This window comes from Glycine max, chromosome 6 (genome assembly GCF_000004515.6).
Source record: "Glycine max cultivar Williams 82 chromosome 6, Glycine_max_v4.0, whole genome shotgun sequence".
Lineage (NCBI taxonomy): Eukaryota > Viridiplantae > Streptophyta > Magnoliopsida > Fabales > Fabaceae > Glycine > Glycine max.
The window spans coordinates 38,757,282-38,781,516 of NC_038242.2; the positions used below are offsets into that span (position 1 = coordinate 38,757,282).

Below are 24,235 nucleotides of genomic sequence, written 5' to 3' on the forward strand. Positions count from 1 at the left end.
CTATATTCTTATTGTCGCAAGTTATACGCTACCCATCTGAGGAATTTTTAACCCAAACTTACAAAAAATATATAATATATACATAAATATACATGTGCATTTATTATAAACAGAAACATTCATATTTACTATTTACAATATAAATTCGGAAATTCTGATTAGAGGAATTCAAATTTATGTGATAAAAAAATTTGCAAAATCAAGTTAAGAATTCGGGTCCTCCCAACCTGAATTCTTAACTGTTTTATTTAAGAAAAAATAATTTTTTTAAAAAAGATAATGAAATAATATAAATAAAGGAATTAATTTAAAATAATAAAATTAAAAATATAAATAAGGAAAAATTAATTTTAAGTAATATTTTAACATATGTATTTGTACATAATAATAATTTATTTTATATAATTAAAATTATAATACATAAATATTTTTATTATAAAATTATAATATAATGAAAGTCTGAGATAAAAAGATATTATAAAATAAATTATCTTTTATATTTATGTATTGTGATATAAAATTATTTTTAACTATTAATGATTTATTTAAAAAGCAACTAGAAATAAAAATGAAAATAATATATTAAAGAACATAAGAAATTGAGAATATTCCTAAAAACACTCTAGTTAAAAAAAATAGCTAAAAACACTTCGGTTGAATAATTTTTTCTAAAAATACTCGCGTCTCAGATATTTTTTTTAATTTATATATATACAAAGTGATTTATAACATACACATGTTAAAATACTACTTAAAATTAATTTGTCTTTATTTATATTTTCTAATTTTATTACTTTGAAATAATTCTCTTTATTTATATTATTTTATTATCTTTTAAAAATTATTTTTTCTTTAAAAAAACAGTTAAGAATTCAGATTGAAAGGCCGAATTCTTAACTTGATTTTATAAAAATTTAAAAAATCATAGTGTAAATTTGGATCTCTCAATTCAAATATATACTATAAACAATAAACATTTAGGTTAATAATAAATGCACATGTATGTTGATTTATATATTATATTTTTTTATGTTTGCGTTAAAAATTCCCCATCTGAGTGCTACTCGTTGATAGCTCCACGTGAAAACTCAATTTAGAGTCATAATCAAGTTTCAGAATTAATTAAGGATTAAAATTGAATTTTGAAGAAAGAAAAGCAAGATATGTTTGAAGAAGGATAATGCATTGACCAAAGAAATAAAGCACAAACCCACAATGCACTTGGCATGTCAAAAAACGAATGGTGATCATGAGCAGCGAGAAAGCTAAAGTATATTTTGGAAGATAAATCTGACACGTTACAACTTTGGAAGCTTATTTTTGCATTTCAAGAATTGGAGAGGGTTATAAGTTAAGTTAAGGCTTGAGTGTGTCAGATATTTTTTTTCGTTTGTATTTTGTTACGTCAATAATTTTTTTCTTATATAGTTGTACATTTTAGACTTTGACCTGATACACAGTATAAATTTCAAATTTTCAATAATAGAGAACTAGGATTCTAAACTGCACTTGAAGTCTTGTGTATTTCCCCGTCCTTTTCAAAAGAGTAGGACAACACTTGTCACTTACCCTCTTTTTTCAGAGGAAAGAAATAAAAGTATATTTTTTAAATATGAATAAGAAAATAAAAAATATATTTAATTAAAAATTAAATATTTATCTCAGAATATTTTAAAGAAACTACTTATCTCTCTTTTATTTTATTTTGCAATCAAATATAAATACATTACGTATTATTTCTGTTTTTTTTCACTAATTTCATTTTTCTTTCTCTTTAGTGTTCACTCTATATGTTGGACTAGCTAGGATCACATACAGTTTGGAAAAAAAAAAGTATGGTCCAGCAATTTCTTATAACGGATGCATATAATGTTAAGGAAAATTAACGGCAAACGTAAGGGCGTTGTTAGGTGCACCCAGCAATTCAATGAACTACCAAAAATACCCTTCGTTTAAAAAACAAAAGTTAATATATTTTAAAAAAAAAAACTTTTCTTCTTCCGCGCTTCTTCTCCATCTGTGCACCCAACAATCTCCCTCCCTTCGTCTTCTTCATTCGTCTTCTTCCATTCTTCCTTCGCGCAAGCTTTGTTGGTCATTTGCTTCTCCATTTTGGTTCCCTTCTTCTCCTCCACAGGCTTTCATTCTCACCGGCGTTCGTTCTCCATTTTGGTTCCCTTCTTCGCCTGTGCACCCCATTGGCTTTCTTTGAGCGTTTCTTCCACCATCCAGGTTAGTGTTCTAACCTCGTCTCTGTTTGAATCGCGTAAATGGTCGTAGGATAGACGACATTAGTGATGTTTGGTGCTTGAGGTTGAAGACGAAGGTTCTTCCGTGAGAAGAACCTTCTTCCGCGCGTGTGAAAGTGGACATTGGGTATTGTAGCGGAAGAAGGTGTTCTTCCGCGGGCTCCTGCGGAAGAAAGGTGAAAAGGTTCTTCTGTGGGTTCCAGCGGAAGAAGATTCTTCCGCTTGATCCAGCGGAAGAAGCTTCTGCAGGTTCTTCCGCGGGCGCCAGCGAAAGAACGTTGTCTTCCGTGGATCCAGCGGAAGAAGCTTCTGCGGGTTCTTCCGCGGGAGCCAGCGGAAGAACATTGTCTTCCGCGGATCCCGTGGAAGAACCTGCGGAACCTTCTTCCGCAGGCTACATTATCTGCTCGCGGAAGAACCTGCGGAACCTTCTTTCGCAGGGTACATGTCCTTCTCGCGGAAGAACCTGCGGAACCTTCTTCCGCAGGCTTCCTATCCTTCTCGCGGAAGAACCTGGGAAACTTCTTCTACGGACCATGTTTTGTTGTATATTGGTTTTTTTTTCTTGAAAATTATGTTTGCACCACCAATTTATTGATATTATTAGTTAGTTTTTTTTATTTATTAGCTATTACAAAGTGTATATGGTATTTAAGTTACACAAACTCCCTAATTTTGTGTTATTTAGTTGCTATTAAAAATTGCATTTAGGACGTAAATTGAAATTATATTTAGTGTGATTTATATATGCATTAGGATGTCTAAATTGAATTGTTATTTGCTGTCATTTGGTTAGGATGTCTAAATGACTGTATACACTGCATAAATTATGTGAATTGTTATGTGGAACACAAAATGAAAGAGCAAAATTAAATTGGTTATCCAATTCCTTTTCACAGGAAATATGACAATATAGTGAGGAACCTCAGCTACAATTAAAATCCATAACTGCCAAATATGGTTATGCTATTGTTTAACGAAAGCTAATGTAGCTCTATCAACAGCTAACTATCCACTCCATGTATGGTTTGGGAAGTATTTCGGACAACACCAAGATGATAAGGATATATTTGTTGATAAAGCCTACCTGTCTATTTCTGACCATTAAATCCCTTCCTTGACAAGGATGAAAAGCTCTTATTGAAAGAATAATAGACAACTAGGACAAATTAAATGACACATGTGAGCTATGTATCTAGCCCTTCCTAGTAAGAACAAATGCTTTGTTCGGGTGCTTACTCTTTTCTCCATACCTTACCATATGAACTAGAATATTCTAATACTTTCATTGTAACTAAGATTCATGTGATCGAGGAGCATTTAAAAGAACATGTTGTGCTATGCTTGTTACGGGACAGAGATCGAGCATGACACGAGTCTAGCTAGTAGCATCATGCGTTATTAGAAGATAATATTGTAAAATACAACATAAATAGCTAGTTAACAAATTGAACACGAAATCTTGGAGCACCTTGATCCCTCTAATCACAACTAATGTTCACTTATTATTTGATGTGTTGAGAATTTTGAATACAAAATGATGCACTTGGTGATTACAAATCCAAGCACCCACATGGATCCGCAAGCCTTGTGCCCTTTTTGAACATTTTTCCATACTCTTATTCTTATTACTCTCTATTTTTATAAATTCTCAATTCACAATCAATCAAAGTGTTTGACTCCACATGAATCTAATTCAAAAAATCCACCCCCAAGTAATTTGAGTTTCACAACTCATGGCGTCCAATCCAAGTTAGTCCTTTTGGTGGACACAAGCCCACTAAATCGTAGCCACAAAAGAGAACAATTTGATGTTGGTATAAACCTAATTGACATGAATAAGATCAAGTGCCTCATCATTCTCTGAGGTCACTATTCACATTCTTTTGTTCTTGGACAAGCATGTTACCATACTCCAAGAGCTTGCTCAAAGTCATCTTAGCCAGATCAAAGGTTGGAGGTCCAATGAAGTCATCACCAAGTTCACAAGCTTCTTCCCAATGAAGTCAACACCAACAACAGAAATCCACTTCCTCACCTCATCATCATATACTCTAGCCCTGAGTGCACCAAAGAAATCTATCATAAATTGCATACCATTAGTCTTATTGTAATGTAAGGACATCTAAGAGCTAAATGACACCTAGATAAAAGTGTTATTTAGTTGCTATTAAAAATTGCATTTATATGTAAATTGAATTATATTTGGTGTGATTTATATATGCATTTGTTATATATGCATTTGTATGTCAATTATTTGGATAAATTATGTTGAACTAAATATATAATCTGTGGATTTCGCTAAATTATGTGGATTAGTTAGGATTTCAAAGCTTTGTTACAAATTATTTGAATGTTTAATTTGACGAATAAAAGTAAATGTTCTTCATGATTTCAGATCATGGTTAGAACACGAGGTCTAGGTCGTGTGTTAGGCACAGGTAGAGGCAGAGACATTAGTGAGGATGTGCCTGAGGCTGATGTTCCTCGGCGTCGTAGGCCCACTGCCTCAGCACGTAGGCAATGGGTTCTTGTTCCTGTGCCTGAGGACGTTACCCAGAGAGTCGAGGATGCTCCTCAATTTCTTGAGGATGTGCCTCATGTGTCTGATGGTAGCCCATAGATGATAGGCGTCGCCGGTGGTGTTGAGACAGATCGAGTGGCTAGTGATGGGAGCTTGGGGGCACCTGCTGATCATGAGGGGTTCCCCGGTGGGCCACGCGATCCATCTATTTTGATAGGATTTGCTGATCATGTGGCACACAACATATGGAGTGGACAAGTACGTACTTTTTTTATTCCAGTAACTAGAAAAAAATGTCTCGTAGTTTCTTTTATTTTGAAATACACAAATTTATAAACTGTTATTCAATTTAGGAATGACCCGATCTCAAGCTGGTCTCCCATGGTAGGAAAGTAGATAAATTTGGGAGACCGGCTGCTGAGATCAAAGGTATGATTACGACCACCGAATTGGATCCACTGATCAGGTGTTCTGTAATCACCACTGATCCTAGACTTATATCCGCCTTTGTTAAGAGGTGGCATAGGGAGACGAGCAGCTTCCACCTCCCAGTAGGGGAGGTGACGATGTTTCGTCACTCCTGCACATTCCGATTACTGGCGCGCTGCATTCATTCGAGCCGCTGGTTACATCTAACGCAGTGGCCCTGTTGACGGAGCTACTTGAGGTCACCCCAAATGAGGCTACAGCTGAGACACGTCAGGCAAGTGGGCCTCATGTTTGGTTGTCCTGGCTTCGGGACATGTACCAGAGTAGATGTCGGGCCAGGCAGTGGGTTGCTGCAGCTCGGACGTACCTCCTTCATTTGGTTGGTTGCACTCTTTTCGCTAACAAGAGTGCAACTCAAGTCCATGTTGTGCACCTGCAGGCATTCAGGGACCTAGGCTAGGCAGGGGCATTCTCTTGGGGAGCGGCCGCTTTGGTCCACTTGTACGATCAACTTAACGAGGCGTCGCAGGCCCCTACACTACAGATGGCCGGTTACATTTCATTACTTCAGGTGAGTATCGCTACTTGTAATTTAAATTAAAGTAAAATTCAATTCATGTTTGTTTTTTGATGTTGACTTTGTGTTTGTAGTGCTAGATTTACGAGCACTTTCCATCGGTCCATCGGTGTGTCGTTGATGATGGTTATGCTGAGGCTAGCCCACGTGCTTGTAGGTGGCTTACGGGTAAGGCCCAGATGATGGGGATTAAGGGAGCCCCATACAGAGCACGTATTGATGCCCTGACAGTGACCGACGTCTGTTGAATGCTGTATGCTGAGCATCGGGGAGTTCGGGGCTATGAGTTAATCTCCTTGTACACGGGGCAAGTTAGATGGGGTCAGATCATCGTCTACATTTGATCAGAGAGGGTGGTTCGGCAGTTTGGGTACATTCAGATCGTTCCTCCGCCACCGGTTCGTGATTCGTTGACAGGTACTGATATAGACGACTGGTGGGTACACTTTTCAGATCATGTGGTGCCTACAGGGGAGCTCTGTGTAGTTCCTGGGCAGGTGGTCCCAGACAACATGGAGTGGTTTTTTCAGATTTCGCACCCTTTTGTGACACCGACGGAGGACATTGTTGAGCCGAGACCTGCGCCTCCCCCTCCCCCTCATGATGATGACTTCGTTGAGCCACCTGTCCCCGAGGTTCCAATCGCGTTGGATCTCCCTACGCATTCTATGGTAAGCATAACTTGTGTAGTTTTTGTTAATTTAATTATTTTTTATAAATTCATACTGACTTGTTATTTTCACTGATACAGGTTGATTGCACAGGATGTGTAAGGATTGCTGAGCATTTGGAGCGGGTCATCAACCTCAGGATGGTGAATGAAGGGACTGACTTATATGATATCATGGATCTTTGTCTGAGGATAGCTAGAGGTGACGACCCAGATGACAGTCTTAGGCCGCGGCAGAGACGCCGCATAAATTAGGATTTATCTTTTTTATTGTATTTGTTTATGTATTTAAATTTTAATATTTCTTTTTGTATTTGTTAAAACACATTGACTTAGATAATGTATCTATTTCTTTATGTATTTAAATTATCCTTTTACTTAAATTGTTAATTTTAGTATTTGTTTATGTATGTGATAAATATATGCTTTCAAATTTAAATAAATGGTTAAAAATAAGTTAGAAATTTTAAAAAATAATTTACAAATTTTAAAAAATAAGTTAGAAATTTCAAAAAAAATAAGTTAGAAATTTTAAAAAATAAGTTAGACATTTTAAAAAAATAAGTTAGAAATTTAAAAAAATAAGTTAGACATTTTAAAAAAATAAGTTACAAATTTTTAAAAAATAAGTTAGAAATTTAAAAAAATAAGTTAGAAATTTTAAAAAAATAAGTTAGAAATTTCAAAAAATAAGTTAGACATTTTAAAAAATAAGTTAGACATTTTAAAAAAATAAGTTAGACATTTGAAAAAAATTAGTCAGAAATATCAAAAAATAAATTAGAAATTTTAAAAAAATAAGTTAGACATTTTAAAAAAATAAGTTAGAAATTTAAAAAAATAAGTTAAAAATTTTAATTGATTGAAAAAAATAAGTTAGAAATTTTAATTAAATGTAATTGATTGGACAAAATAAGTTAGAAATTTTAATTTATACTAAAAATTATTATATAATTTAAACAACAATTATTTAATTTAGAATTATTTGGCAATTATATAATTTAAGTATATATAGTGTGAGAGGCATAAAAATTGATTTTGGTTCTGTTATTCCTTTTCAATTGCTTGTAATGCAATGGATAAAAGTACTGTTTGCACCTTTTTTTCTCTTTGTAACTCCTTATAAACCTTTTTGATAAAAGTTGATTTTGGTTTTGTTATTCCTTTTTGATACATACTACACATTAGAAACGGGTCACAAACATAACAAATTGACACACTAACACATATTACATCGACTAGAACATCATGGACACAAATTTAATTTGCACGAAACAGCCTAACATTTAACTAGCATTCAATCATGCAAGGACGTAATCACATCATCCTCATTTTCCATAACCACTTTACTAAAGAGAGCCAAAATTTCTATTGGCACAAATTGTTTCCAGTAATTGGACTCTACCAGCACCTTTAGCACGTCATCGTCACATTTCAATTCAATAATTTCAAATTCTAAAACTTTCTCAGAATACTCCAAATGACTAGGTTGTCGATAAAACAAACGTCTTACAACTTGGGATTCGTGAATCCCATGAGGAGGATTCCCTTTAGGTGATACTTGCTTGATCAAATCCTTTAGTTGATCTATGCTACATCCTTTTGGAATATCAAATTTTTTCAGATTTATTCTGGTGAACGTGTAACCCACAAAGTTGTTTTGGCGTGGCATGTTCCACCTTCCGTTGTAATACAGAACCGCATCATGCGTAGGGATGCTGGGGCGTTCAAGTGAGTTTAAAATTGCATCTGTTGTTCTACTAACGGTACATAACAACTCAATCGGTCCAACAAATGAAAATTGATCATTATACATTAACATGGTGTTCACATCCATGTCATTTTTCAATTGCATACTTTCAAAGTGAATGTTGTTACCTGTATCTTCCACTGGTCGCCGGTAATGAATTTCATCCACAACTTGATTGTTGTTTAGTTGAAGGGTGTTGTGTATTCTGCTTTTGAGAGTTGAAAAATCGCATAGGTTTGGTACTCGCATGGGCACTGGACTATAACTTTGAAAATAAACCCCACACTCGTTGTGAATGACGGTTCCATTTGGAAAAATGAATGCCAACCTCAAGTTCACGATCGTTTGAGACGAAGTCTCTCCTAAGAATGTCATTGTTTATCGAAAATTAATTTGACAAACTCTGAATACCAGTTGATGTTGAGTACCATGGACATCCCCATCTGTCATTTACATAGATGGCCCAAACAGGCACGTGGCTTCACTATTACCAGACCCGTGACTATTTTACATTTTGAAGCGTAAAACTAAAGCAACCTCCTGTCACATCGTTCACTGTCGTGTCGTGTCATGTCAGTAACCTTGCGTGGAAGAGTCAGCAGAGGTAAGATACAACGAGCCTACAATGGAAGGACCAGAACTCAAAAAACTTGGTTTTGGGCCATGTAAACTTGCCTAAGTACCCCTGTTCGGGGTTTTTTTTAAATTATCTGGGGGTCGCGTTAGACTCTCCAAAGGTGTGTCATGTTTGCACGTCAACGAATCCAAAAAAAATAACATGAGAGATCGATTCATTCGAACAGGGCTTGCAACGGAAGGCCCAAAACTCAAAAAACTTGGTTTCGGGCCATGTAAACTTGCCTAAGTACCCCTGTTCGGAGTTTTTTAAAAATTATCTGGGAAAGGTGTGAGACTCTCCAAAGGTGGCCTGTGTCATGTTTGCACGTCAACGAATCCAAAAATAATAACAGTAGAGACTGGTTCATTCGAACAGGTCCTGCAACGGAAGGCCCAAAACTCAAAAAAGTTGGTTTCGGGTCATGTAAACTTGCCTAAGTACCCCTGTTCGGGTTTTTTTTTAAATTATCTGGGAAAGGCGTGAGAGTCTCCATAGGTGGCCTGTCTCATGTTTGCACGTCAAAGAATCCAAAAAAAATAACATTAGAGACCGGTTCATTCGAACAGGGCCTACAACGGAAGGCCCAAAACTCAAAAAAGTTAGTTTCAGGCCAACATTCCCTCTTTAGGGACGACACGTGGGCTGCTACTCTGGCCCTTATCTGGCATGTCCATCCTTCTTGGCGCGACATTTAATTCGTCGTCAGAAAAAACTGAAGGACACCTCGCTTGTTTCTCTTGCGACCGCCACCGGTCTTGTCATCGTCGAAGGCACCCTTGCGCTTGCCGGTAGAACCTTTTCCGGCGACCTCCTTGCCTTTTCCTTTGGCCTTGTTCGTCATTTCTACATAGAATGCAATGAGACCAATGCCAATTGCATGCTCAAAGTTAGAGAAATGGAGAGAGGAAGAAGTGTGTGAGTGGAGTGTGTGTAACTGTGAAGAACGAGGAGTTCAAAATTAATTTTATTGTAAAAAAATTGAGGAAAAATGTGACCGACACATATCATGCGGTGCGTAGAAGAATCGGCCAGTGGTCGACTTCTGAGAAGAAAAAATCATTTAACTAACACAAAATAATCTTAAAATTAAAAAAATATTTTAACTAATTAATCCACGGAAGAACCTTCTTCCGTGGACTCCAGCGGAAGAACCTTCTTCCGTTGACACTCGCGGAAGAAATTCTTCCACGGGATTCCACGGAAGGACCTTCTTCCACAATTCTTCTGCAGTTTGTCTCGCGGAAGAAGTTCTTCCGTGGGATTCTACAAAAGAAGGTTCTTCCGTAGTTGACATGACAACTGTGGAAGAAAGTTTTTCTGTGGAATCCCGCGAAAGAACTTCTTTCGAGAGTGTCAACAGAAGAGCGTTGTTTTTAAAGAACAAAAACGCTTAAGGGCATTTTTAGGATTTTGAAAATTTGTTGGGTGTCCCTAGCAAATCCACAAACCTAAAGGAAGCATGGGTGGAATAAAGAAATAGATAAAAAAAAATCTTGTAGTTGATTATATTGTAGAATTGTAATCCCTGTATATATTTTCCTTTCTTTTGCTACACTATATGATTTTAATTTCCAAAATAGTGCTGATTTTTATTATTTTTATCTCTATCTTTTGTCATATATCTTATCATCAATTATATTAAATATTTATTTTTCTTCTCTATTAATTTCTTGGTGTGTTTACATCAAGAGAGGTATCTGTGGATTTTTTCCTATCCAGAAGCACAAACGTTTACGACAACATTGTTGACCAATCTATGGAAGACACTGTTAACATATTTTTTCTAAATATATCATAAATATTATATTTAATTAAAAATAAATAATAAACTTTAATATATTATTTAACAAAATATTCCATTAATCAACATAAAATTGATGTATTTAAATAAAATTAGACTCATGTCTTTTTTAAATAAGATCTTAAATTTAAATTCAAACATTATGATATAACACTGTTCATAAAAATATATTAATATAACACTAAATTCATCGACAGTACTACTATAAACATATTTTTCTATTATTAATTAATTAAAACTTACGTTTCTCCTGCACCTTTCTTACTTAAACTCATATTACTCTTAAGTTTATAAGCTGTATAATATAATAAGCCGATATTAAAGATAACATTGACACCAACATGTAAATACCTGTAATCCAAAATATAAAATATAATAGAAGTGTCGTGCTGATGTCGAATCCTGATACGAACTTGTGTCGGTTACGTAAAATGTGGGTGCTTCATAGTATATAAGACTTACTAGCTAGCCAGTTAGACAATACAAAGCCACACACAAACAAAACCCAAGCACATAGCTTATTGTTTCTCAAAATTTTGCTCCATGGAACTGCAAAAACCCACTCACGTGGCTCTTCTCTCGAGCCCTGGTCTGGGTCATCTTATCCCAACGATTGAGCTTGGGAAGCGCTTCGTTCTTAACCACAACTTCAAAGTCACTGTTCTCGCGGTTACTTCGCAAACCTCACGCGCCGAAACTCAGATTCTGAACTCAGCCCTCACACCCTCCCTTTGCAACGTCATCAACATCCCTTCACCAGACCTCACCGGCCTCATCCACCAAAACGACCGCATGCTCACGCGCCTCTGCGTCATGATGCGCCAAGCCCTACCCACCATTAAATCCATTCTTTCCGAAATTACCCCTCGCCCCTCAGCACTCATAGTTGACATATTCGGCACCGAGGCTATTCCAATAGGGAGGAAACTCAACATTCCAAACTACGTCTACGTGGCATCACAGGCTTGGTTCCTGTCGTTGCTCGTGTATTCTCCTATTCTCGATGAGAAAATAGAAGGGGAATACGTTGACCAAAAGGAAGCGTTGAAAATCCCGGGTTGCAACCCGGTTCGACCGGAGGACGTGGTGGACCAGATGCTAGACCGGAACGACAGAGAGTATAAAGAGTATCTTGGAGTAGGGAAGGGGATCCCGCAAAGCGACGGCATTTTGGTGAACACGTGGGAGGAGCTTCAACGTAAAGACCTTGAAGCGTTGAGGGAGGGAGGTTTGTTAAGTGAGGCACTGAATATGAACATTCCAGTATATGCTGTGGGACCTTTAGTGAGGGAACCGGAGTTAGAAACAAGTTCTGTGACTAAGTCGCTGCTGACGTGGCTCGATGAACAACCGAGCGAATCGGTGGTTTACGTGTCGTTTGGGAGCGGAGGAACGATGTCGTATGAGCAGATGACGGAATTGGCTTGGGGGCTGGAGTTGAGTGAGTGGAGATTTGTTTGGGTGGTGCGCGCGCCCATGGAAGGAACTGCGGACGCTGCGTTTTTCACTACTGGGAGTGATGGGGTTGATGAGGTGGCCAAGTATTTGCCAGAAGGGTTTGTATCGAGAACCCGCAAAGTGGGACTGTTGGTTCCGGAGTGGGCCCAACAGGTAACAATACTGAAGCATCGTTCTATTGGGGGTTTTCTTTCGCATTGTGGATGGGGTTCGACGCTTGAGAGCGTAACGAATGGTATTCCCTTGATCGCGTGGCCGCTGTACGCAGAGCAGAGGATGAACGCGACGTTGCTGGCGGAGGAGTTGGGCCTTGCGGTGAGGACCACGGTGTTGCCGACGAAGAAGGTTGTGCGTAGGGAAGAGATAGCGCGGATGGTGAGGGAGGTTCTTCAGGGTGATGAAAATGTGAAGAGCAATGGCATAAGGGAGAGAGTGAAAGAGGTGCAACGAAGTGCAGTGAATGCTTTGTCGGAAGGTGGTTCGTCCTATGTTGCTCTCTCTCACGTGGCAAAAACAATTCAAGGATAAAAAGTACAAGTGTTGATATGTATCATTATAAGATTTTTTTTATCTGGTTACAGCTTTTGCTTCTCTCAAGGTGCTAGCTGATGAGCGATGAGACTCAACAGGCTTCATGTTCCAATGTTGTGTTTGGTTTAAAGAATAAAATAAATAAAAAATTAATTTAAAATAAACTATACGAAATGTGAATCTGACGACAAAAATGTAAACTTTTTCTTTATTATTATTTTCATTTTTTCTTTCAAACACATCCTAACCGGGCAATTATTCCCGTTGGGATTATGATAGAGCATCCGATTTAACGATCCAATTAGCTATGTAAATGTTGCTTTAATAATAGATTGGATGCTATGCCTAATCAATTTGCGACAAAATATGAGACGCGGAAGAATTGATGCATGTTTGATGAGACATTCAGTGTGGAAAATTTGGTGCTTGCTAGTTGTTACAACATTCTTTAGCAGTAATTGTCTTTGCTAATGTTAATTACTGTATAAAATAAGGTTTACTTACGTTTTTATTCTCTGTATTTTGGATTGTGCAAAAATTGATTTTCTCAAAGTATCTTTTGAAGTTAATTAATTGTTTTTATTTTCAAAATTTGGTAATCATGGTGCCTCTGTTATTTATTTTTACTTTAAATTTCCAAATTATTAACTTATATTTGAATATTTAAGAGTTTAAGCAACAAATTTAAAATGCGAAACAAATTTAGAATGACTTAATTGTAAAAATAATCTTTTTATTTTTTAATTCAGCATAGTCTTTTTTTTTTAAATTAACTATTTGATGAGTTCCTAGAGTAAAAATTGGACGTTGACTTTTAGAAAAAAAATATTGACAGCCACGTATTCATGCTTAATTGGTACATGAAAATTAACCATCATCAGTAATTATCCTAGTTATTAATACTTAAGACCAAAAAAATGACCTCATCCATTTCTGAGACCCGTAGGCTTCTCCCTATAACTCGTAAACCCAAACCATGTCATTACCCCCAAATTCCTAACCTTCACATTGTAGAAGCAAGCTTCATAATGAATCAAGATTGATTCAAAAAAGTTTTGATGATAACAAAAATGATGACAAAAAGCTCAAAGATCAAGAACAATTCATGATAACAAAGATGATGATCTTAAGAATCAAAGAATGAGTTCAAGAATACTTCAAGGTTCAAGAGGAAATTTGATTTCAAGAAACAAGAATCAAGTTTCAAGATTCAAGTTCCAAGAATCAAGATCAAGATTCAAGACTCAAGATTTAAGAATTAAGAGAAGACTTAATCAAGATAAGTATGAAAAAGTTTTTTAAAAAACTGAGTAGCACATGGATTTTTCTCAAAACTTGTTTACGAAAGAGTTTTTACTCTCTGGTAATCGATTACCATATTGATGTAATCGATTTCCAGTAGCAAAATGTTTTTAAAAAAGTTTTCAACTGAATTTACAACGTTCCAATTGATTTCATAATGTTGTTATCGATTACAATGTTTTGGTAATCGATTACCAGTGTGCTTGAACGTTGAAATTCAAATTCAAATGTGAAGAGTCACATTCTTTCACAAAGAAGCTTTGTGTAATCGATTACATTGATTTGGTAATCGATTACCAGTGATAGTTTCTGAACAAATCAAAAGGTGTAACTCTTCAAATAGTTTTTGACTTTTTCAAATTGGTTTTAAGTTTTTCTAAAAGTCATGACTCTTCTAATGGTTCACTTGACCAAACATGAAGAGTCTATAAAAGCAAGGCTTTGTTTTGCATTTTCACATCAATCCAATCCATTAATCTACACATCTATCTTTTCCAATTCATTCTTTACACAAGCAATTTTTTCACATTGATTTCTGAGTCTCTTTGAACTTCTTCTTCTTCCTTGTTTCAAAAAGCTTTCCAAAGTTTTCTGGTTTTCTAAACCTTGAAAACTTGTGCTATTCATTCTTTTCATTCCCTTCTCCCTTTGCCAAAAAGAATTCGCCAAGGACTAACCGCCTAAATTCTTTTTGTGTCTCTCTTCTCCCTTTTCCAAAAGAACAAAGGACTAACCGCTTGAATTCTTTTGTGTCTCCCTTTTCCCTTGTCAAAGAATTCAAAACGACACAGTCTGAGAATTCTTTTGATTCTTCCCTTTCCCAAATACAAAAGATTTCAAAGGACTAACCGCCTGAGAATTCTTTTGTATCTCCATTCACAAAGTTTCAAAGGTTTAACCGCCTAAGAACTTTGTCTTAACACATTGGAGGGTACATCCTTTGTGGTACAAGTAGAGGGTACATCTACTTGGGTTTGACTGAGAACAAGAGAGGGTACATCTCTTGTGGATCAGTTCTAATGGAGGGTACATTCACTAGGTTGTTCAAAGAGAACAAGGGAGGGTACATCCCTTGTGGATCTTTGCTTGTAAAAGGATTTTTATAAGGTTGGAAAAGAAATCTCAAGGACCGCAGGTCGCTTGGGGACTAGATGTAGGTACGAGTTGTTGCCGAACCAGTATAAAAACTATTGTGTGTTTGTCTCCTTCTTCTCTACTCTTTTAATTTCCATTGTGCACTTTAATTCCCGCTTTTACTTTTGGTTAAGTTTCTTTTCTATTCTTCATTTACTTAACAACGTAGTAAAAGCCTTAGAAGAGTAAATTTTTAATTAGTAAATGTTTAGGAATAATTAATTCAACCTCCCTTCTTAATTATTCTAAGGCCACTTGATCCAGCACACATTACCAAAAATCCCTAATCCCTTGGAACCCAAACCGAGCAACCTCCTTGTCACATTGGCACCTCCTCGTCCCGTTTGTCACATCCTCATTGCATTCACAACCTCGTCGTCGTGTTCCAAACCTCCTCGTCGCATTTGCAACCTCCTCATTGCATTTTCCACCTCCTCGTCAGCACCGTTCCCATGGAAAGGAGTGCATCATCATGCAACTACGAGTCCCAAACTCGCGTGATGTGTTTGTTAACGTAGAGGCTCCACTGGTGATATCACAAACTGAGGATAATCTAGGGAGGCATTTTTATGGTTGTGATTTATACAAGGTAAGGAATAATGTTTAGTATTGGTTTTGTTTTGGTTTGTGTGTTGATTTTTGTGTTTATTTTGCCCATGTAGGTTACAGGTAGGAAAGAGTGTCAATTTTTTGAGTGGCATGTTCTAGTTGTCAATAATCGTGAGAAAAGGATCATTGTAGCATTGATGAAGAAGGTTGATGAATTGAAGGTCAAAGAAAAAGGTTTGCAAACCAAGATCAGTGACATGAAAATGAAGGGAAAAATTTTAGGGATTGGATTGGTTTTATCTTGGGTCACTGTTTGCTTATGGCTGTTTTTATTATGTAGCAAGGGAATGTGATGTAATGGCGGTAATAGTAATCCATTGCATTTGTGGTTTGGGTTTAGGACGAAATTAAGGTGTATGAGGTGTATTATGCTGCCATCAGTTTTAGTGTGCAAATTGTATGTAATTACTTAATGGTTATGTTAATGAAAGAAAAGTTTATTGGTGTTCAGCTTTGATATTCATTTGGTGTTCAGTTTTGTTTGATTTTCATTTTTTAGCTTGTGCAGTAGCTAAAATTACTTAATGGACCTATATTGATCTCATGGTGCAATTTTGTTTGGACAGAAAGAGGGCAAATTCTCTGCAGGTGGTGAAGGAGCTTAAGAAAAGTGATGTTGGGTTTAGGAAACATGTGGAAGAACTTCAAGAACATGTGTGCTCGTACCTTGTAGAATAAACCAAGCAAGTTCCTTGGTCGTTAAAGAAATGAAAAGATTGATGTAATGTCGTGTAGATACTTAGATATAGGAAGAAGGAAAATGTGTACATGTGAACTTTTAGATGATAAATCAAATGTAAATGAATGTTAAAAGTTGTTAGAGTAGTTACTTTTGTCTTCTGTTATTTTCTCATTAGTTAGTTACAGGTCATATGTATTAGGGTGGTGAAATTACCGAGGCTTACTACACATGACAACAAACTTTTCATTGAAAATTTGTATACGTTTTTTTAAAAACTACTTATAGTTTTAATGAGTTGTGGTCATATGAGTGTCTCCAAATCAACTATAATATGAGACACTTGAAATGAAGTATAATATGAACTTAATATATATGTTACTATATAAAAATGGTCTTTGTACAAGTATGTACCAAAACACCATCCTTATACAATGCAAAAGATAATTACATAAGAGTGCATTACATAGCATCATTAAACAGTAACTTGAACATCCAAAAAACAGCCACAAAATTTAACTACAACATCCAAAAAACTTCAACAGAGAATCCAATTGTGGCGGAAATTTTGCTTCATTTCTCCATCTTTACTCTATTAATCGATTATTGATTCTTGAGTTAGATTGGTAGTTTCACCTCCTTTAGTTCCTACAATTGTGGTCCCACTTGTAGAAACATTTTTTTGTTTCTTTTTTACAACATTTGTGGTAGATGCTGATTTTCTCTTTAAATTTTGTTACAATTCAAAGCAAATAATGTAAAATTGAATAAACTCGTTTGATACACTTTAAATATAGGTTGCAAGTAGTGTTTACCTTATCCCCCCCTTTGGGAATGTTCCTATTAGCATCTGTCTTGCCTTTACATATCCTTTTGTTGTGGCCAACTATCCCACATCCCAATTCAATATATTACATGGTATTCACATCCCAAGCCCATTGTTATTCTTCAATGTCACCATTGATATACAAAGTAAAGGGTTAATAGATGAACATCCCACCATGTGAATTTTTAATTTCACTTTTTGTTCTTCAGTTGGCCTAAAAAAATGACAATAATAAGACAAAAACCATGTTTCAATGCACACAACAACCATAAAAATAACAACAAATAAATAATTCCTTTACATAGTAACACCCACTTTAACTATAATGTTAATTTAATAAATAAAAAACATTGAACAAGAAAAAAAAACACCACACACCCTGTGGAGCCCAAAACATGAATAAAAGAACACTCAGGTGGAAAACAAATTGTGACATAAGGGCCACAACCATCAACCATGGTAATATACAAAAGAGTAAATTACATTCACACCCCTGTGTTTTTTCCAAATTGCACCCGACATCCCTCCTTTTTTGTTTCCTACAAAAAAAACTCCTTAGTTGTTTAACTCACATTATACCCAGACCCCCTTCCTCCAAAATATCTTTTAATAATTTAACAATAATTAGTCACATGTTGGTCACATGACTTTTAATGAAACTTTTTATCTAAAATACTCTAATCTTCTTCCTCACACTCGCACCCCCTTTGTTTTTTCCAAATTGCACCTGAAACTTCTCTTTTTTTGCACCCTACAAAAAAAAACCCCTTAATCGTTTATTTCACATTACACCCAGATCCCCTCTCTCCTATACGCCTTTTAATAATTTAACAGAAAGTAGGCACATGTTAATCACATGACTTTTAATAAAAAATTATGTCTAAAATACCTTCATCTTCTTTCTCTTAACTCCATAAAAGACATGACATCATTTTCAATCTAAAAATATTTTAACACTCTTCCTTCTTTTCCTTTTGTCTCTAATTGGACGTAAACCCGACTTTTTGTTGAACGTGAACCCACCTTGTTGGTACGCATGTGTTAACACCCTTCCTTTTTTTTAGTTCAATTTTTTTGTGTGTGTTGAGTCGTTTGGTTGTTGCATTTTTGTTGGGCTTGTTCCCAACAATTCCTATTGATTAAATATGGTCTTTTGTTTCAAATTTTAGTGTTTTGTTCTTGAATTTGTGTTTTTAACTCCTTTCTTTGAAATTGTTATTTTTTATGGCTAGGTGTTTAATATAATGTCTCAATCAAGAGTTGCATCTTCAAGTGTTAGCAACAATGAAGTAAGATTTAAATATTAAAGGAAAAATTGTTATTGCCTTAAGAAAGACCCATTCACAGAGTCAATTGTTAGGGCAATTTCATCTGCTTACATATTTCATTTGACGTTAGTTAACGACGTTAACAAAAGGGGGTAAAAGTAATGTAAAAAAAAGGAAGGATATCAGATGCAATTTGAGAAAAATATGGGGGATGCGAGTGTAATTTACTCTATACAAAAAGCTTTAGTATGATAAGGAATCTTACCTGCAAAAGTATTGGTGATCCATCTCCCTATGGGTATCATGATGCTTACGCACACAATGTCACAAAGCTTCCACACCTCCCCTTTGTTCAACCACCAAATGATGACAACTTCCACTAAATTGGAAGCCCAAAAATGCAACGAACACCAATGAGAATAAGGAGACTAATCACCTCACGCATCTCACGTTCTGGGTTTGTGTTGCTGATGTGATTTTGGGAATTGGGGATTTGAGGGTAACGAGAAGGTATGCGTTTACGATTTTAGGGAGAAGCTTACGGGATTTGAGGTGATTTTTTTGGTCAACAGTAATAATTAATAGGATAATTACTGATGAAGGTTAATTTCCATGTACCAATTAAACGCAAACACATGGTAGTCAACGTTTTCCTCTAATCGTCAACGTCCAATTTTTGGTCTAGGAACTCAAATAATCAATTTGATAACAAGGGGGAACTCTGATAATGAATTAAAAAATAGAGGGACCGATTTAGTGAGTTGGGAAAAAATAAGGGAGTTATTTTTGCAATTAAACCATTTAGAATTTTACAAGGAAAATATTTAGTAATATTTGAATATTTACGAGTTTAAGAAACAAATTTTAAAATGTGAAATAATTTTAGAAGTTTACAAGGAAAATATTTAGTAAAAAATTATATAATTTGAATAATTTTATTAGAAATGAAACTAGTATTATTTGAATAGAAAAAAATAAAAAAAATATATCTTTATTTTGAGTGAAATTTAAAGTTTTAAATATTGAATTTGAATTAAAAGATAATTTAATCACTTAAAAAAGTAGTAAAAAATAAAATTAAATAATTTTTGGTAACGAAATTATAAGAGACTAATTTATTTTTTCAGATTACATGTATATCCTCTACAATAATATATAAGAAAAAAATAGGATTTACAACAGTAAGATGCACCGCTATTATAATTAAAATATAATCGTTGAAAGATTAACTGATACAAAATAAAGATACACAAAAAACCAAAATGTCGTGGGTTGGAGAAATTGAACGCTTTTGCCGCACTCGTAGGGTAGAAAGAGCATGACATCATGGAAAATGTTGCTGACCTTATTGGTGGATGACAATATGATTGCAAGATTCATAATTTTACCCTATAAAGGATTTTGTTTATTATTTTTTCTAATTTTGAATTATACATGGATTTTTTTTTCTTTTCCCAATTTCAATTGCATATGATTTTGGAACAATTGAAAGTTGGAAACATGTGGAATTGAAAGAAACTGAAATTAAATCAGGTAGATTTGTTCAATCATGACAGGTGCTTCAAATCTTAATTTATAAATGTAAAAATTATGTAATATTCAATTCGGACCCAATAGCTTATCTCGTATGGGTTAATCATTAGATTTAGCATACTCTCCGTCTGGATCAATCTGGTGTGACCCAATCAATTTTGCTGAAATTTGATGACCCAAATTAGATTAAACAGGCTTTTTATATATAATTTTTAAATGATGTAATTTTACTCTTTTATAATTGTTGTGTTGTGTCATTTGTGTATGTTTGTTCCTTCATTCTTTTTTAATTATGAGTCCAATTTTGAAAATATCGATTTTGAAAACTAGTAATGACTTTTTAATTTTGAATTATATATGGATTTTTTTTTCTTTTCCCAATTTAGGATCACATATGGTTTTGGAACAATTGAAAGTTGGAAACATGTGGAATTGGAAGATGGTGAAATAAAATCATGTAGATTTGTTCAATAGATGACGGTTGCTTTAAATCTTAGTTTAACCCTTTAAGCATAAATATGAAAATCATATCTGATCAGTTATTCAATCCGGATCCGGTAGCTTATTTTGTATGGGTTAATCATTAGATTTAACATACTTTCCGTCTGGATTAATATGATGTGACCCACTCAATTTTGCTGAAATTTGATGACCCAAGTTAGATTAAACATGCTTTTTTTATATATAATTATTAAATGATGTAATTTTACTCTTTTATAATTGTTGTGTTGTATCATTGTGTATGTTTGTTCCTTTATTCTTTTTTAATTATTAGTCCAATTTTGAAAACTAGTAACGACCTAGGTTAGGTCAAGAAAGTTTTTTTCTTCTAAATTTTGAAACTACTTGGTTTTACTCTTTTACAATTTGTGTTGTGTCTTTAGTGTGTGCCTATCCTTTCATTTTTTTTTCATTCACCAGTGGTTTAATATCAAATAATTAAAGTATAGTACTATATTTTTCCTGCATCGTTTACTTTTTTCCATTAATTGCATAACATAGCAATTCGTCCAAAAAAGTCAAATAATAAGAAATGAAGGAAATAAAAGCTAACTTAAGATATATTTGGTGCAAATGGGACCATTTAATTTATTTGTTTTGAATAATTATTGGTTCATTGGTTGCAATTAGTTTGCAAGGAAGAAACTAGTAAGTATATTAGGTAAAATGTAATTTTCGTTTTCTTATTTTTTTAAATTTATGTTTTTAGTCTTCTCATTTTCAATTGAGATATTTATTTTTTATTTTTTTTTAATTTTAGTCTTTTATTTTTTAATTAAGATATTTTATCTACTATTTTTATAAAATCCACAATTTAGTCTTTGGCTAATTTTAAATGTTAATTTATATACTCTATAAATATTAACTAATAATTATTTATTTATTATACACATCACAAATGTTTTTTTTAAATTATTTAATTACTAACAAGCTTAATTTATTTTAAAAAATAAAAAACTTAAACAATCAACAATACTAAAATTGATGAAATGAATTAAAATCACAATTTTTTTAAAAAAATATCAAGAGGCGGAATGTCTCAATTAAAAATAAAAGAACTAAAATTGTTGATTTTTTTTATAAAAAATAAAAAATATCTCAATCAAAAAATAAGATAACTAAAATTACAAATTTTAAAAAATAATAGCATAAAAATTATATTTTAGCATGGTATATTTCAACGCCAAACCCTCAGAAATGCACAACAGAGCCTAATTCAATACAATGACATGGGTGCCAACAAAAAGTAGGGGAGCGTTGTTATAGTGACTCGGGCAATTGATCTTTATGTAAGTATAAAAATCGATATATAATATAAACATTTCATCCAAAAAAGTCAAATAATAAGAATTGGAGGAAATAAAATCTAACTTGAGATATATTTGGTTCAAATGGGGTCATTTAATTTATTTGTTTCGAATAATTATTGGTTAATTCATTGGTTGCAATCTGCAAGGGAGACATTTCAACGCCCAACCCTCTTAAATACACAACAGAGTCTAATTCAATACAATAATATGGGTGTAAAAAAAAGCCAGGGGAGCGTTATTATAGTGACTCTGGCAATTGATCTTTATGTTAGTATTGTTAATGCCTATTATTTGGGTTGGAGAGGTAAGTAGTGCCACTTTCATTTAGTTGTCAAGCTTCCACCTCCACGAGAGAAACGAGGGCAAAAAAGGGCAATATTGTAGACATGCGTGAATAATGTTATAAGTATTTCTTAATTTGCTTTTCCATTCATTTGAGAGTAGAAAATCCTGCACTGTAAGTTTTACAATATTTTCAAATTTTCTCACGTATTTGACACCCACCAAACGACAAAAAATTACCGGGATCCATCATCTTTCCTTCCCTTTCTTTCTCTTTAATTTTAGTATTTCACTTGTGCCAAATAGAGCATAAAAGAAACAATTAAAAGGGGATTGGAATAAAAAGATTCGAGTTTGTGGGGTAAAAAATCCATGCACGGTGATGCTTGTAGGTTCCCTTCCCCTTCACAGTTCCCTCACCGGTGATGCACGGGGCTATAGAAGAGATATTTTACCTTATGTTTTGCAAAATTATAATGGAGGGGATAAAAGTCATTTTGCATTAACTATTTATTTTTGTTTTATTATAAAACCAATATTCGCAGTACTGTAACTGTATATCTTGCTTCCAGACCCGTAAACCACTTGACTCGCATCTTCACCTTAGAAATCACCTAAAGTTAAAATAAGTGTAAATTTACCACTCCCTTTAAGATAACCCGAAAAATAGTTAATGCTTCAAATATGAGGTTGGTATACATATATATGTTCTTTAAGATAGTTGGTATAATCTTCTTAAGTCACACCAATAATCTTTTATGAGGATGTTTACTCTAATTTTACTTGAGATGAATCATGCAATCCCTTTAAATATTACCAATGATACATCATACATGTCCGAAAAGTTTATTGCACGAACTCAGGAGAAATAACGTGGCTTTTTAGATGTTATTACTTGAAATATTAAGTTCAAAATTAAAAATTAAAAATACGCTTTTGAGGGAAATTGATCAAAAAGGTTAGCGTTATATGCAGCTTTTGTTTGCGTACAACAAATTCGCAAAAATAAGCATTTTCCTTGAACATTATGGATTAGGCATGCTATTTGTACTTAAAAATGATCGATACCAGTTACAGGTGCGATATAACTGAAACTGTTGGTGAGGAGTCCGCTCCACTCCATTTGGTTGAATAAATGGACATTTCTGGTTCTTCAAAACAGATGGCGACACGTGACACTAAACTATAAAGGCTGAGATTCGTTTTTAAAATCTAGTCTTATATTCAATAAAATGAAACTTGCTTAAATATTAAAAAATTAAACACTTTAATTAATTTGATGTTTTTAAATAGTTAATTAATAAAAAATATTCTAGATTCTTTAATGTATGATACTATTGTACTTATAAATTATTATTTAAATAATATTTTAGTATATTTTTATTAAACTTTTAAAATAATGAGTGTAATTTTCTCGTATTTTTTTATTTTTAGCAAACAAATTATTTAAGTAAACTAACATTTTTTTTAATCTTCATGGCATTTAGGAAGCATTTGATAGGAAAGAAATTTTTTTCATACCTAGAATTTATTATTCCTGGGAATCATAATTTCTAAAAATCGTGATTCTTTATTTTGGTTGGTCACAAATACTTTTAGAATATTTTAGATAAATTTTTTGAGAATTTTATCACATGTGAATTAAAGAGCTATATGATATTTTTAATTATTTAGCACAATAATTAATCTAAGACGAGTAATATAATATTTTTACTGTATATAAAAATTTACTCAAAAAATAAGTTTCACACCTTCCATATTATAAAGTTTTCACGGAAAATTAGCTAAAAAAACATTCCTAGGAAATTTCGTGGAAACCTTCTTTTCTGGGGATGTTAATTTTAAACATTGATACCTAAGATGAGAAACAAAGATTATCAATCTAACATTCCTAGAAAACTAAAAAATTCTCTTTAAGGTATCGGTTTAAATATGTTGCTTGTATTATATATATTATATTTTTTAGTCTTTACATTTAACAAAAGTAATAAATTTTTAAAGATTAAAATATTATACATTTAAATATAAACTAATTCTATAAAGTAAGAGTAAAATTTTTTTAACTCCATTTTTATTTCACAAAAATAAAAAATTACAAGTATTTATGTAAAGTGAGCGTTTGTTTTACAGATAATTATTCCTGGAAATAAAATATTGGAATGTTATTCTAGATATTTAATAAA

The 24,235-nt window shown here is 33.8% G+C and overlaps 1 protein-coding gene across 1 annotated transcript; it reads left to right on the plus strand.

Annotated features, from left to right (window-relative positions):
* Window positions 1–11,100: 11,100 nt before the first annotated feature.
* Window positions 11,101–12,772, plus strand: LOC100792386 (anthocyanidin 3-O-glucosyltransferase 5). Its single transcript, XM_003527192.5, has one exon. It carries the CDS (start codon window positions 11,163–11,165, stop codon window positions 12,603–12,605), a length of 1,443 nt encoding a protein of 480 aa, XP_003527240.1. The 5' UTR covers window positions 11,101–11,162; the 3' UTR covers window positions 12,606–12,772.
* The last annotated feature ends 11,463 nt before the right edge of the window (window positions 12,773–24,235 follow it).